The following is a 13,284-nucleotide window of genomic DNA, read 5'->3' as shown; positions in this document are numbered from 1 at the left end:
GGAAATGCTTTCCTCCGCCCTGTCTCCCCTCGCAGCCAATCGGAGAGCGGAGGCGGCCGCGCAGAGCCCGCCCACACGCCCGAAGGCCCAGTGGGAGAGCGCGACCGGGCTGGGCGGGAAGCCTGACGGCTGGGAGGCGTTAACCCTCTCCCCGTCGCCGTGGCTGTAGCGAGGCTTCCCCTCACGGAGCGGGACCGGGAGGGCTGAGGGCAGCGGCGGGCGAACCACCTAGCTGGGCCTGATTTGGGGGCACCCCAGGCCTCGGCCCTGCCTGCCGCCCTTTAAACGCTTCCTTCCGCCCCCTCCTCCACTTGCAGCCAATCGGAGAGTGGAGGCGGACGCGCAGAGCCCGCCCACACGCCCGAAGGCCCAATGGGAGAGAGCGGCCGGGCTGGGCGGGAAGCCTGACGGCTGGGAGGCGTTAATCCTCTCCCCGTCGCCATGGCTGTAGCGAGGCTTCCCCTCACGGAGCAGGGCCGGGAGGGCTGAGGGCAGCGGCGGGCGAACCACCTAGCTGGGCCTGATTTGGGGGCACCCCAGGCCTCGGCCCTGCCTGCCGCCCTTTAAACGCTTCCTCCGCCCCCTCCTCCACTCGCAGCCAATCGGAGAGCGGAGGCGGCCGCGCAGAGCCCGCCCACACGCCCGAACACCCAATGGGAGAGAGCGGCCGGGGTGGGCGGGAAGCCTGACGGCTGGGAGGCGTTAACCCTCGCCCTGTTGCCATGGCTGCAGTGAGGCCTCCCCTCACGGAGCGGGGCCGGGAGGGCTGAGGGCAGCGGCGGGCGACCCACCTAGCTGGGCTTGATTTGGGGGCACCTCAGGCCTCGGCCCTGCCTGCCGCCCTGGAAATGCTTTCCTCCGCCCTGTCTCCCCTCGCAGCCAATCGGAGAGCGGAGGCGGCCGCGCAGAGCCCGCCCACACGCCCGAAGGCCCAATGGGAGAGCGCGGCCGGGCTGGGCGGGAACCCGTGGGGCTTCCCCTCACGGAGCGGGGCCGGGCGGGCTGAGGGCCGCGGGGGCCGCCCCACCTAGCTGGGGCTGATCTGGGGGCACCCCGGCAGAAGCTGTGCTGGAGGGCCGCACGCAAGGCCGTCTGTACGGCACAGGTGCTGCAAGGGGACGGCTGCCCCCCTTCCCTGGGCCGCTCGCGTCGCCCCCCGGTGCCGGAGCGTTCTGGCTCTCGGCCGCAGCGAAAAGACTCGGGGATGGACGAACAGCCTTCCAGACGGATTTATTGCTGGAGGGAGAGCTTGGCTGCCATCCCTTTCCCCTGGCGGGAGCGCAGGCTGGGACGGACGCTGCGGCAGGCCCGGGGCTGAGCTGCCGCACGGAGCCCCCTCCCCAGCGTGGGTCCAGGCACAACTGCAGCCTTCCCTTCCTGCCTTCCTTCCCTCCGTGGAGGGAACAGCACAGCTCCCTGCACCACAGCTCCCTGCTCCCTGCCCCAGCTCCAGCACTGGCTCTGTGCCCAGCACCAGCCAGCTGCATGGGAGAGAGCCTCACAGACTCACCAAGGGAGGAAGAGACCTCCAGGATCATCGAGTCCAAGCTGGCACCACAGACCTCATGACCAGACCATGGCACCAAGTGCCACATCCAATCTCCTCCTGAACACCTCCAGGGGTGGGGACCCCACCACCTCCCTGGGCAGCACATCCCAAGGGCCAACAACTCTCTCTATGAAGAACTTTCTCCTCACCTCCAGCCTGAACCTCCCCTGGCACAGCTTGAGGCTGTGTCCTCTTGTTCTGGTGCTGGGTGCCTGGGAGAAGAGCCCAACCCCCACCTGGCTCCAACCTCCCTGCAGAGAGTTGCAGAGAGCAAGAAGGTCTCCCCTGAGCCTCCTCTTCTGCAGGCTAAGCAACCCCAGCTCCCTCAGCCTCTCCTCACAGGGCTGTGCCCCAGACCCCTCCCCAGCTTTCTTGCCCTTCTCTGGACACCTTCCAGCAGCTCAACCTCTTTCCTAACCTGAGGAGCCCAGAGCTGGACACAGGACTCAAGGGGTGGCCTGAGCAGTGCTGAGCACAGGGCAGGATGAGCTCCCTGCTCCTGCTGGCCACACTGCTCCTGCTGCAGGCCAGGATGCCCTTGGCCTTCTTGGCCCCCTGGGCACACTGCTGCCTCCTGTTCAGGCAGCTGTCAATCAGCACCCCCAGCTCCCTCTCTGCCTGGCTGCTCTCAGCCACTCTGCCCCCAGCCTGTAGCTCTGCCTGGGGTTGCTGTGGCCAAAGTGCAGCCCCTGGCACTTGGACTTGTTGAATGCCATCCTGTTGGCCTCTGCCCATCTGCCCAGCCTGGCAAGGTCCCTCTGCAGAGCTCTCCTCCCCTCTCACAGCTCAACTCCTGCCCCCAGCTTGCTGTCAGCTGCAAACTCACTGCTGCTGGACTCCATCCCCTCCTCCAGATCATCAATGAGGATATTGATCAGGCTGGGGCCCAGCACTGCTCCCTGGGGCACACCACTGGTGCCTGGCTGCCAGCTGGCTGTGGCACCATTCACCACCACTCTCTGGGCTCAGCCTCCAGCCACTTCCTCACCCAGCTCAGAGTGCTGCTGTCCCAGCCAGGGGCTGACAGCTTGGCCAGGAGCTTGCTGGGGGGGATGGTGGCAAAGGCCTTGCTGCAGTCCAGGCAGACCACATCCACAGCCTGCCCCACAGCCCCCAGGCAGTGCCCTGGGCATGGAAGGAGCTCAGGTTGCTCAGGCAGGACCTGCCCTTCCTAAACCTATGTTGGCAGGACCTGAGCCCTTGGCCATCCTTCAGGTGTGCAGTGATTGCCCCCAGGATAATCTGCTCCATCACTTTCCCTGGCACTGAGCTCAGGCTGCAGGCCTGGAGTTTCCAGGTTCCTCCATCGACCCTTCCTGTGGCTGGGGACCACACTGGCAGCCTCCACTCCTCTGGGACCTCTCCTGTGAGCCAGGCCTGGAGGGAAATGATGGAGAGCAGCTTGGCCAGCTCATCTGCCAGCTCTCCCAGCACCCTAGGATGGATCCCATCCCATCCCATGGACTTGTGGGGGATCCAAGTGGCTCAGCAGGGGCAGGCAAGGTGGTGGAGGAGTCGCAGCAGCAGGAGGCTGAACCCAAATTGCCTCAAGGGAACAGAACTCTCTCCCCCCAACCCCCCCCCAAAAAAACACACCACAACCAAACCCCCAAAGTGGTTAAAAAAAAACCAAAAGAGCTTTGATGAGACTTTAAAACAAACAAACCAACCAAATCAACCAAGGCCCCAGAATTAGCAAATCAATTCCAGGCCTTGCCCATGTTAAGGATTGAAGTTGTGAGGAATTCCCTCCTGGAAACGATATCCACACCGCCCCCACCCCCCCCACCCCCAAATCCCCTCCAAACCCACCCCAAAGATGTGGGGGAGGGGGCTCCTGAAGTTTAAAAAGCATCCTTAACCTACTTGGGGGAAAAAAAAAAACAACCCGGCCCCAGAAGGGGCTTCGGGATCCCCTGCCCCCCACCGGGGAAGGGATCGGGAGCTGGGAGCCGGCTCCGCGCCGCCCTCCCCGGGCTGGCTCCGGCGGCTGCCACCGGCGGGAGGCTTCCGAAGATCTTCCTTAAGATCTTCCATCAGCCTTCTCTTTCTTTGTTTTCTTTTTAAGGGGCCGACCTCTGGGCAGGGGAGCAGAGACCCCGGAGAGCAGGAGCAGAGACCCCGGAGAGCGGCAGCCCATACTCCAGAGAGCAGGAGGAACCCAGACCCCGGGGAGCGGCAGCCCAGACCCCGGGGAGCGGCAGCCCAGACCCCGGGGAGCGGCAGCCCAGACCCCGGGGAGCGGCAGCCCAGACCCCGGGGAGCGGCAGCCCAGACCCCGGGGAGCAGGAGCCGCGGGAGCCGTCGCCGCAGCCCCGGCGGGGGCGATGCTCGGGCGAGAGAAAGGGGCAGGAAGAGAGATGCCACTCCCCGGGGCGGGGAGGGAAGCTCGATGGGAGGAAGCGAGAGCCGGCAGCACAGGCTGAGCCTCCGCACCAGCTGCTCCTCGCCGGTGCCCCGTGGCTGGCACACCGAGGTGGCTCCCTCCCAGGTGGCACTGCGGGGGCAGGGGCTGAGCGCCGGGGCAGACCGCGGCTCCAGAAGGCGAGAGAGGCTGGGGGTGGGTTTGCCACCCTTACACCCCCCCTGCCCTCTTTCCCATTGGAGTTGCCTCAAAACAAAACAAAGAAGAAAAGGAAAGCCCCCAAAAAACCAACCCCACTCCCTTCCCCTCCCGAGCCAAAGTCCTGCGGTGCTCCTCCCCCTGTGTCATGAGATGTGGGAGATCTGTCTGACGCGGGTCTGGATCTCCTGGCGACACAAAGGGCAGGTCTCCAGCTGCAAGGCACACTCCATGCACAGGTCACTGCAGCGGCAGGGGGAGGAAAAGCCAGCTGAACGTTGTTGCATCGAGAGCAGGGAAAAGGAAACCACACCTCCCGGCCCTCCCCCAAGCATCGAGGCAGCTCGGTTGGCCTGCTGGAAACACTCTCCAGGGAGCTCTCTCGGTGGGGAGGGTGAAATCTGCTGAGGTCTAGGTGGAGGGCAACAGTGGGAAGCTCTTAACCTCAGCCTGTCACCTCCTTACAAGCAGGGCTGCTTCCCTTTCTGCTGGGGGAGCTGAGCAAGGGAATCAGGGGCTGCAGCTGCTCTCTTCCTAGCACCCAGCCTACAACTGCCCCTCCTGGGGAGGTTCAGACTGGAGGATAGAAAGACATGGTGCAGAACTTGTTCCTCACATCCAATCCCAACCTGCTCTGCTCTCACTCCAAACCACTGCCCTGGGCCTGGCCCTGCAGGCCTGTGGGGACAGTCCCTCTGCAGCATCATTCAGGTCCTGGAGGGCTGCTCTGAGGTCTGCCTGGAGCCTTCTCTTCTCCAGGCTCAACAACCCCAACTCCCTCAGCCTGGCCCCACAGGAGGGCCACAAAGGGCCAGAGGAGGCCACAGAGATGCTCAGGGGGCTGCAGACCCTCCCCTGTGGGGCCAGGCTGGGAGAGTCTGAGCTGCTGAGCCTGGAGAAGGCTGCAAGGAGACCTCAGAGCAACCTTGCAGGAGCTGAAGGGCTCCAGGAGAGCTGGGGAGGGACTCTGGGCAAAGAGTGCCAGGAGCAGGGAGAATGGCTTGGAGCTGGGAGAGGGCAGAGGGAGAGTGGAGAGGAGGAAGGAATGGTTGGCAGGGAGGCTGGGGAGAGCCTGGCACAGGCTGCCCAGGGAGGCTGTGGCTGCCCCCTGGCTGGAGGTGCTGAGGACCAGGCTGGATGAGGCCTTGAGCAGCCTGGGCTGGGGGGAGGGGTCCTTGCCCAGGGCAGGGGCTAGGAAGGGAATGCTCTTGGAGGTCCCCTCCAACCCAACCCCTTCTGATGAAGCCAGGCTTTGATGAACTGTCCCTGCCCATGGGTGATCCTGGAGGCCCCTGCGAGCCCAGCCCCACGGGTGTGGGGGGGCTCCTGCCCCCTGGGTGTGGGGGGCTCCTGCCCTTGGGGGTGGGGGGTGCTCCTGCCCTGGGTGTGGGAGTGCTCCTGCCCCCGGGTGTGGGGGGCTCCTGCCCTTGGGGGTGGGGGGGCCGTACCTGTGTCCGCAGGGCCGCAGCTGGGTGTCGGCCAGCTCGTCGCAGCAGAGCGTGCAGCAGTTCTCCCGGATGCTCACCTGCCTCAGCAGCGCCAGCCGCCGGTGTCTGCGGGGGGACAGGCACCTGGCAGCGCCCCAGCCCCCTCCCCAGCACCCCCACACAGCCACCAAGGCTGGCAGAGGCCTCAGACCTCATCAGCTCCCACCTAGCACCACAGACCTCATGACCAGACCATGGCACCAAGTGCCACATCCAATCCCCTCTTGAACACCTCCAGGAATGGGGACTCCACCACCTCCCTGGGCAGCACATCCCAAGGGCCAACAACTCTCTCTGGGAAGAACTTTCTCCTCCCCTCCAGCCTAAACTTCCCCTGGCACAGCTTGAGACTGTGTCCTCTTGTTCTGGTGCTGGCTGCCTGGGAGAAGAGCCCAACCCCCACCTGGCTCCAACCTCCCTGCAGGGAGTTGGAGAGAGCAATGAGGTCTCCCCTGAGCCTCCTCTTCTGCAGGCTGAGCAACCCCAGCTCCCTCAGCCTCTCCTCACAGGGCTGTGCCCCAGACCCCTCCCCAGCTTTCTTGCCCTTCTCTGGACACCTTCCAGCAGCTCAACCTCTTTCCTAACCTGAGGAGCCCAGAACTGGACACAGGACTCAAGGGGTGGCCTGAGCAGTGCTGAGCACAGGGGCACAACTTTAGGCTGGAAGAGAGGACACTCAGCCCTGCCCTGGGCGATGCTGCTGGGGCAGGGGGCTTGGGCTGGATGATCTCTGGAGGTCCCTTCCAAGCTCTCCCATTCTGTGATTCCAGCAGATCACTTCCTCCTGCCCAGCATTATCCTGTCCTGGGCTGCAGCAGCAGAAGTGTGGCCAGCAGGGCCAGGGAGGGGATTCTGCCTCTCTGCTCCACTCTGCTGAGCCCACAGCTGCAGCTCTGTGCCCAGCTCTGCAGCCTCTGTGCCAGGAAGGCTCTGGAGGGGCTGGAAGGTGTCCAGAGCAGGGCCAGGAGGCTGAGCAGAGGGCTGGAGCTGCTCTGCTCTGAGCACAGCCTGAGAGAGTTGGGGTTGTGCAGGCTGCAGAGGAGAAGGCTCCAGGGAGACCTTCTGGTGGCCTTGCAGGAGCTGCAGGGGGCTGCAGGAAAGCTGGGGAGGGACTTTGGAGGGGGTGAGGGAGGGACAGGCCTGGGGGTGCTGGAGCAAAAGGAGAAGTGGGGAGCTGGAGATTGGCTGTGAGGAAGAAGTTGTTGGGCAGGAGGGTGGTGAGAGCCTGGCCCAGGCTGCCCAGGGAGGTGGTGGAAGCCTCCTGCTGATGCCTGGAGGTGTTTGCAGCCAGGCTGGAGGTGGCTGTGAGCAACCTGCTGTGGGGTGAGGTGTCCCTGCCCATGGCAGGGGCTTGGTGCTGGCTGAGCCTGAAGCTCCCTTCCAGCCCTGACCATTCTTTATATTGCTCTGGGGTTTGGGCTCTGATCCTGCCCTGCAGTGAGCCATGGAGGTCTGAGCCCCTGAAAGGTAACTTTGCTGAGCAGAGGTTTTGGAGCAGGCTAGGAGGTGCTGGAGTCTCCTTCCCTGCAGGGCTTGCAGGGCCCTGTGGCCATGGTCTGATGGCCATGGGGGGGTTGGGCTGCTGGCTGGACTCCACCATTCACAGAATACTTTGGGTTGGAAGGGACCTTAAAGTTCACCCAGCTCCAACCCCCCGCCGTGGGCAGGGACCCCTCCCCCCAGCCCAGGCTGGTCAAGGCCTCATCCAGCCTAGCCTGGGACACCTCCAGGCAGGGGGCAGGGATCTCAGAGGTGAAACAGCTGCAGGGTTCTGTGGTGCCAGCAGTGTACAGGTCAGGAGCCAAGGGGTTTGGTGCTCTGCATGCAGGGGCTGCAGGCAGGCAGGAGGAGGCTTACCTGGGCAGGATGATTTTCTCTTCTGCTGTCAGGAAGGCATAGTCATTGAAGGTACTGAACTTCAGTGCTGGGGGGTACTTGAAAGGCTTTGCCCCAAAGTTGAACTCACATTGTTGGTAGGACATGAAACTGGCTGCAGCAAAGAAGCCAGATCTGCAACAAGGGGGACAGCAGGAGTTGGAGAAGGGCTTCAGCAAGCCCTCAGCTTCATGCCCCTCAACACAGGCAGGGCCTGCAGCTGATGGAGAGGCTCCAGAGGAGGCCAGGAGAATGCTCAGGGGCTTGGAGCAGCTCTGCTGTGAGGCCAGGCTGAGGGAGCTGGGGGTGTGCAGCCTGGAGAGGAGAAGGCTCCAGGGAGACCTTAGAGCAGCCTGCAGGTACCTGGAGGGGGCTACAGGAAGGCTGCAGAGAGACTGCTCCCAAAGGCCTGCAGGGCCAGGACCAGGGGCAGAGGTTTGGAATGAGAGCAGAGCAGGTTGGGATTGGAGGTGAGGAACAAGTTCTGCCCCAGGAGGCTGCTGGAGCACTGCAGCAGGCTGCCCAGGGAGGGGCTTGAGGCCTCAGCCCTGGAGATCCCTGCCCTTGCAGGAGCCATTCAGGACAGCTCTCTGCCCTCACAGACACCTTGCAAGCAGCACCACAGCTACCTCCTCTTCGTGTTTGATGCCCTCAGAAGGGCCCCAGCTGGCCAGCACCCAGAGCTGTAACCAACAGGATCTGGAGAGGCTCCAGAGGAGGCCACAAAGATGAGCAGAGGGCTGCAAAACCTCTGCCCTGGAGCCAGGCTGGGAGAGCTGGGGCTGTGCAGCCTGCAGGAGAGAAGGCTGCAGGCAGAGCTCAGAGCTGCAGCTGCAGAGCTGCAGGGCAGCTGCAGGCAGGCTGGGGAGGGACTGCTCAGAAGGGGCTGTGGGGCTAGGCCCAGGGGCAATGGTTTGGAGCTGGAGCAGGGCAGAGTTAGGTTGGAGCTGAGGAGGAAGTTGTGCAGAGGGAGGCTGGGGAGAGCCTGGCCCAGGCTGCCCAGGGAGGTGGTGGAGGCTCCATCCCTGCAGCCCTTCCAGCTCAGCCTGGCTGTGTCCCTGGGCAGCCTGCTGCAGCTGGAGCTGTCCCTGCTGCCTGCAGGGGGGGTGGGCAGGAGGCCCTTGGAGGCTCCCTGCCAGTCCAGTGCCAGCTGTGCAGACTGAGCCTTCCCTTGTGAAATGACCAACAGAAAGCAGGAGCTCCTCTGGAAGTCTGTTCCCCTTTGCTCCAGGCTCAGTCCATCCCCTGCAGACAGCCCCCAGCGGAAGCCAGAGGTCACAGGGCTCATCTGGGACCCCTGCAACTGAACTCTTCCCCCTTTTGCTTCTCACTCCCTCCCAGGGAGCTGTCCCTGGGGGAAAAGCTGCTTCAGGGTGGCCTCAGGTCAGCAGCAAGCAGCAAGGGCCAGCTCCAGAGAGAGCCTGCAGCTGGCTAGAGGCCTTGCCTGGCAGGCAGGGGGCTGGCCCTGCAGAGCAGCAGTACTTACACAGCAGAGGAGAACACTTGCTTCTCAGCAGGCAGCTGGTTGCCATTCAGATAGAAGATCATCTGCTTTTCCTGCAGGTCCAGGAGGAAGCCTATTGTGTCCCCTTCCAGGGCAAAACAAAAGAGGGTTTAAGGCCTTCACCTGGCTGCAACAGGCACTGCCTGGGGGGGGTCCTGTGTCTCACCACAGGAGCAAGGAAAGGGTTGGGCTCAGGTCCACTCAGGCAAAAAGTCATCCTGCCCTGTGCTCAGCACTGCTCAGGCCACACCTTGAGTCCTGTGTCCAGCTCTGGGCTCCTCAGGTTAGGAAAGAGGTTGAGCTGCTGGAAGGTGTCCAGAGAAGGGCAAGAAAGCTGGGGAGGGGTCTGGGGCACAGCCCTGTGAGGAGAGGCTGAGGGAGCTGGGGAGCTGGGAGTGAGCTGGCTCCTGCAGGGAGGTTGGAGCCAGGTGGGGGTTGGGCTCTTCTCCCAGGCAGCCAGCACCAGAACAAGAGGACACAGTCTCAAGCTGTGCCAGGGGAGGTTTAGGGCTGGAGGTGAGGAAGAAATTCTTCCCAGCAAGAGAGATTGGCCCTGGGGATGTGCTGCCCAGGGAGGTGGTGGAGTCCCCAGCCCTGGGGGTGTTCCAGAGGGGACTGGATGTGGCACTTGGAGCCATGGCTGGGTTGTCAGGAGGTGCTGGGTGCTGGATGAACTCTGAGCTCTTTTCCAACCTTATTGATTCTCTGCTTCTATCAAACGCAGACCCAGGATCTCCTTTGGACTAATTCTAACAGGGAGTGGAAATCACAGAATGGTTTGGCTTGTAGGGGAGCTTCAAAGCTCATCCAGTCCAGGCCCCTGCATCCAGCAGGGACAGCCCCAGCTGGAACAGGTTGCCCAGAACCCTCTCCAGCCTCCCCTGGAAGGTTGCACAGAGTCCTCTCCAGGGCTGAGGCCTCAAGCCCCTCCCTGGGCAGCCTGCTGCAGTGCTCCAGCAGCCTCCTGGGGCAGAACTTGTTCCTCACCTCCAATCCCAACCTGCTCTGCTCTCACTCCAAACCACTGCCCCTGGGCCTGGCCCTGCAGGCCTGTGGGCACACTGAAAAGGAACTGCTTACAAAAGCCCAGAGGAAGAACAACTGTTGAGGCAGGTAGGAACTGGAGGAAAGACAAAGGAAGGATTGAAGAGTAAAACCAGAATGAAAATGATTCTGGTCCTGAGGAAGAAGTTGGGCAGGAGGGTGGTGAGAGCCTGGCCCAGGCTGCCCAGGGAGGTGGTGGAAGCCTCCTGCTGATGCCTGGAGGTGTTTGCAGCCAGGCTGGAGGTGGCTGTGAGCAACCTGCTGTGGGGTGAGGTGTCCCTGCCCATGGCAGGGGCTTGGAGCTGGCTGAGCCTGGAGCTCCCTTCCAGCCCTGGGGTTCTGTGATGCTTTGGTGTGAGGCTGCTGGAGCCTGGGGCAGGCTGCCCAGGGAGGTTGTGGAGTCTCCTTCCTTGGAGAGATTCCAGCCCCCCCCAGCTGTGTGCCTGGGTGCCCTGCCCTGGGTGATGCTGCTGTGGGGCAGGGGGCTTGGGCTGGGTTGATCTCTAGAGGTCCCTTCCAACCCCTAGCCCCCTGTGAGGCTGGGATTCTACTCTGCGTTTGGGAAGGGGGAATAAAAGGCATTTCAGCAGGAAGGTTCTCTTCCCACAGGCTGTGGAGCAGGAGCCTGAGGCCCCTCGTGGGGGCGCTGCAAGCCGCAGCCATCGCTGACCCGTCAGCAGCATCGGCAGCCGGCAGGGGCAGCTCCCTCCCACCTCCTCCCTTGCGGGGGACCCCCCGCAGCCCCCCGGGGCGGGACAGGGGGCAGGGTGGAGGGGCTGGGTACCTTCTTTCCAGCAGGGGGTGGGAGTGCGGCTTGCTCCTGGCGTTGTACCAGATCAGCTGCCGGCAGCCGTCGTAGGCGCAGGAGTATTCATCGTCGCCGATGCCGTAGCCCTCCTGCCGGGGAAAGCCGAGCCCTGCAGCCCCCTGCCGCCGCCCAGCCGGCCCGGCGCCGCCAGGCAGGCTTCCCCTCACCCCCCCGGCGCTCCTTCGGTCCCCAAGGCTTTCGGTTCCACATCAAAAGGAGTTGGCTGGCGGCAGGGGAGAGGGAACAACGGAAAAGCAGTGCCCAGAGAGCGCTGCCCCCTGCTCTGGCAGCTCCCAGCACTGCTCCCTGCTCTGCCAGCTCCCAGCACTGCTCCCAGCGCTGCCCCCTGCTCTGCCAGCTCCCAGTGCTGCTCCCCTGCTCTGCCAGCTCCCAGCGCTGCTCCCAGCGCTGCTCCCTGCTCTGCCAGCTCCCAGCACTGCTCCCAGCGCTGCCCCCTGCTCTGCCAGCTCCCAGTGCTGCTCCCAGCGCTGCCCCCTGCTCTGCCAGCTCCCAGCGCTGCCCCCTGCTCTGCCAGCTCCCAGCACTGCTCCCAGCGCTGCCCCCTGCTCTGCCAGCTCCCAGCGCTGCTCCCTGCTCTGCCAGCTCCCAGCGCTGCCCCCTGCTCTGGCAGCTCCCAGTGCTGCTCCCTGCTCTGGCAGCTCCCAGCACTGCTCCCAGCGCTGCCCCCCTGCTCTGCCAGCTCCCAGCACTGCTCCCAGCGCTGCCCCCTGCTCTGCCAGCTCCCAGTGCTGCTCCCTGCTCTGCCAGCTCCCAGCGCTGCTCCCAGCGCTGCTCCCTGCTCTGCCAGCTCCCAGCACTGCTCCCAGCGCTGCCCCCTGCTCTGCCAGCTCCCAGTGCTGCTCCCTGCTCTGCCAGCTCCCAGCGCTGCTCCCAGCGCTGCCCCCCTGCTCTGCCAGCTCCCAGCACTGCTCCCAACGCTGCCCCCTGCTCTGCCAGCTCCCAGCACTGCTCCCAGCGCTGCCCCCTGCTCTGCCAGCTCCCAGCGCTGCCCCCTGCTCTGCCAGCTCCCAGCACTGCTCCCAGCGCTGCCCCCCTGCTCTGCCAGCTCCCAGCACTGCTCCCAGCGCTGCCCCCCTGCTCTGCCAGCTCCCAGCGCTGCCCCCCTGCTCTGCCAGCTCCCAGCACTGCTCCCAGCGCTGCCCCCTGCTCTGGCAGCTCCCAGTGCTGCTCCCTGCTCTGGCAGCTCCCAGCACTGCTCCCAGCGCTGCCCCCCTGCTCTGCCAGCTCCCAGCACTGCTCCCAGCGCTGCCCCCTGCTCTGCCAGCTCCCAGTGCTGCTCCCTGCTCTGCCAGCTCCCAGCGCTGCTCCCAGCGCTGCTCCCTGCTCTGCCAGCTCCCAGCACTGCTCCCAGCGCTGCCCCCTGCTCTGCCAGCTCCCAGCACTGCTCCCAACGCTGCCCCCTGCTCTGCCAGCTCCCAGCACTGCTCCCAGCGCTGCCCCCCTGCTCTGCCAGCTCCCAGCGCTGCCCCCCTGCTCTGCCAGCTCCCAGCACTGCTCCCAGCGCTGCCCCCTGCTCTGCCAGCTCCCAGCGCTGCTCCCTGCTCTGCCAGCTCCCAGCACTGCTCCCAGCGCTGCCCCCTGCTCTGCCAGCTCCCAGCGCTGCCCCCTGCTCTGCCAGCTCCCAGCACTGCTCCCAGCGCTGCCCCCTGCTCTGCCAGCTCCCAGCACTGCTCCCAGCACTGCCCCCCTGCTCTGCCAGCTCCCAGCGCTGCTCCCTGCTCTGCCAGCTCCCAGCACTGCTCCCAGCGCTGCTCCCTGCTCTGCCAGCTCCCAGCGCTGCTCCCAGCGCTGCTCCCTGCTCTGCCAGCTCCCAGCACTGCTCCCAGCGCTGCCCCCTGCTCTGCCAGCTCCCAGTGCTGCTCCCAGCGCTGCCCCCCTGCTCTGCCAGCTCCCAGCGCTGCTCCCAGCGCTGCTCCCTGCTCTGCCAGCTCCCAGCACTGCTCCCAGCGCTGCCCCCCTGCTCTGCCAGCTCCCAGCGCTGCCCCCTGCTCTGCCAGCTCCCAGCACTGCTCCCAGCACTGCCCCCTGCTCTGCCAGCTCCCAGCGCTGCCCCCTGCTCTGCCAGCTCCCAGCACTGCTCCCAGCACTGCCCCCTGCTCTGCCAGCTCCCAGTGCTGCTCCCAGCGCTGCCCCCCTGCTCTGCCCAGCTCCCAGCGCTGCCCCCCTGCTCTGCCAGCTCCCAGCACTGCTCCCAGCGCTGCCCCCTGCTCTGCCAGCTCCCAGCACTGCTCCCAGTGCTGCTCCCTGCTCTGCCAGCTCCCAGCGCTGCTCCCAGCGCTGCTCCCTGCTCTGCCAGCTCCCAGCACTGCTCCCAGCGCTGCCCCCCTGCTCTGCCAGCTCCCAGCGCTGCCTCCCTGCTCTGCCAGCTCCCAGCACTGCTCCCAGCGCTGCCCCCCTGCTCTGCCAGCTCCCAGCACTGCTCCCAGCACTGCC

General features: G+C 65.0%; 1 protein-coding gene across 1 annotated transcript in view; it reads right to left on the bottom strand.

Annotated features, from left to right (window-relative positions):
• Nucleotides 1–3,163: 3,163 nt before the first annotated feature.
• The window catches only part of RSPRY1 (ring finger and SPRY domain containing 1), a 36,770-nt gene continuing 26,649 nt past the window's right edge, over nt 3,164–13,284 (bottom strand). Inside the window, 6 exon segments of the mRNA XM_068170126.1 lie at nt 3,164–4,355; nt 5,561–5,665; nt 7,457–7,609; nt 8,961–9,063; nt 10,807–10,822; nt 10,824–10,919. Of these exon segments, the coding sequence (XP_068026227.1) occupies nt 4,259–4,355; nt 5,561–5,665; nt 7,457–7,609; nt 8,961–9,063; nt 10,807–10,822; nt 10,824–10,919 (570 nt within the window). The 3' untranslated portion in view covers nt 3,164–4,258.

Source organism: Melanerpes formicivorus, unplaced genomic scaffold (genome assembly GCF_026170545.1).
Source record: "Melanerpes formicivorus ecotype bairdi unplaced genomic scaffold, bMelFor1.0.p_v2 SCAF_287, whole genome shotgun sequence".
NCBI classification, from domain to species: Eukaryota; Metazoa; Chordata; class Aves; order Piciformes; family Picidae; genus Melanerpes; species Melanerpes formicivorus.
This window is presented reverse-complemented; position numbering and strand designations above follow the sequence as displayed.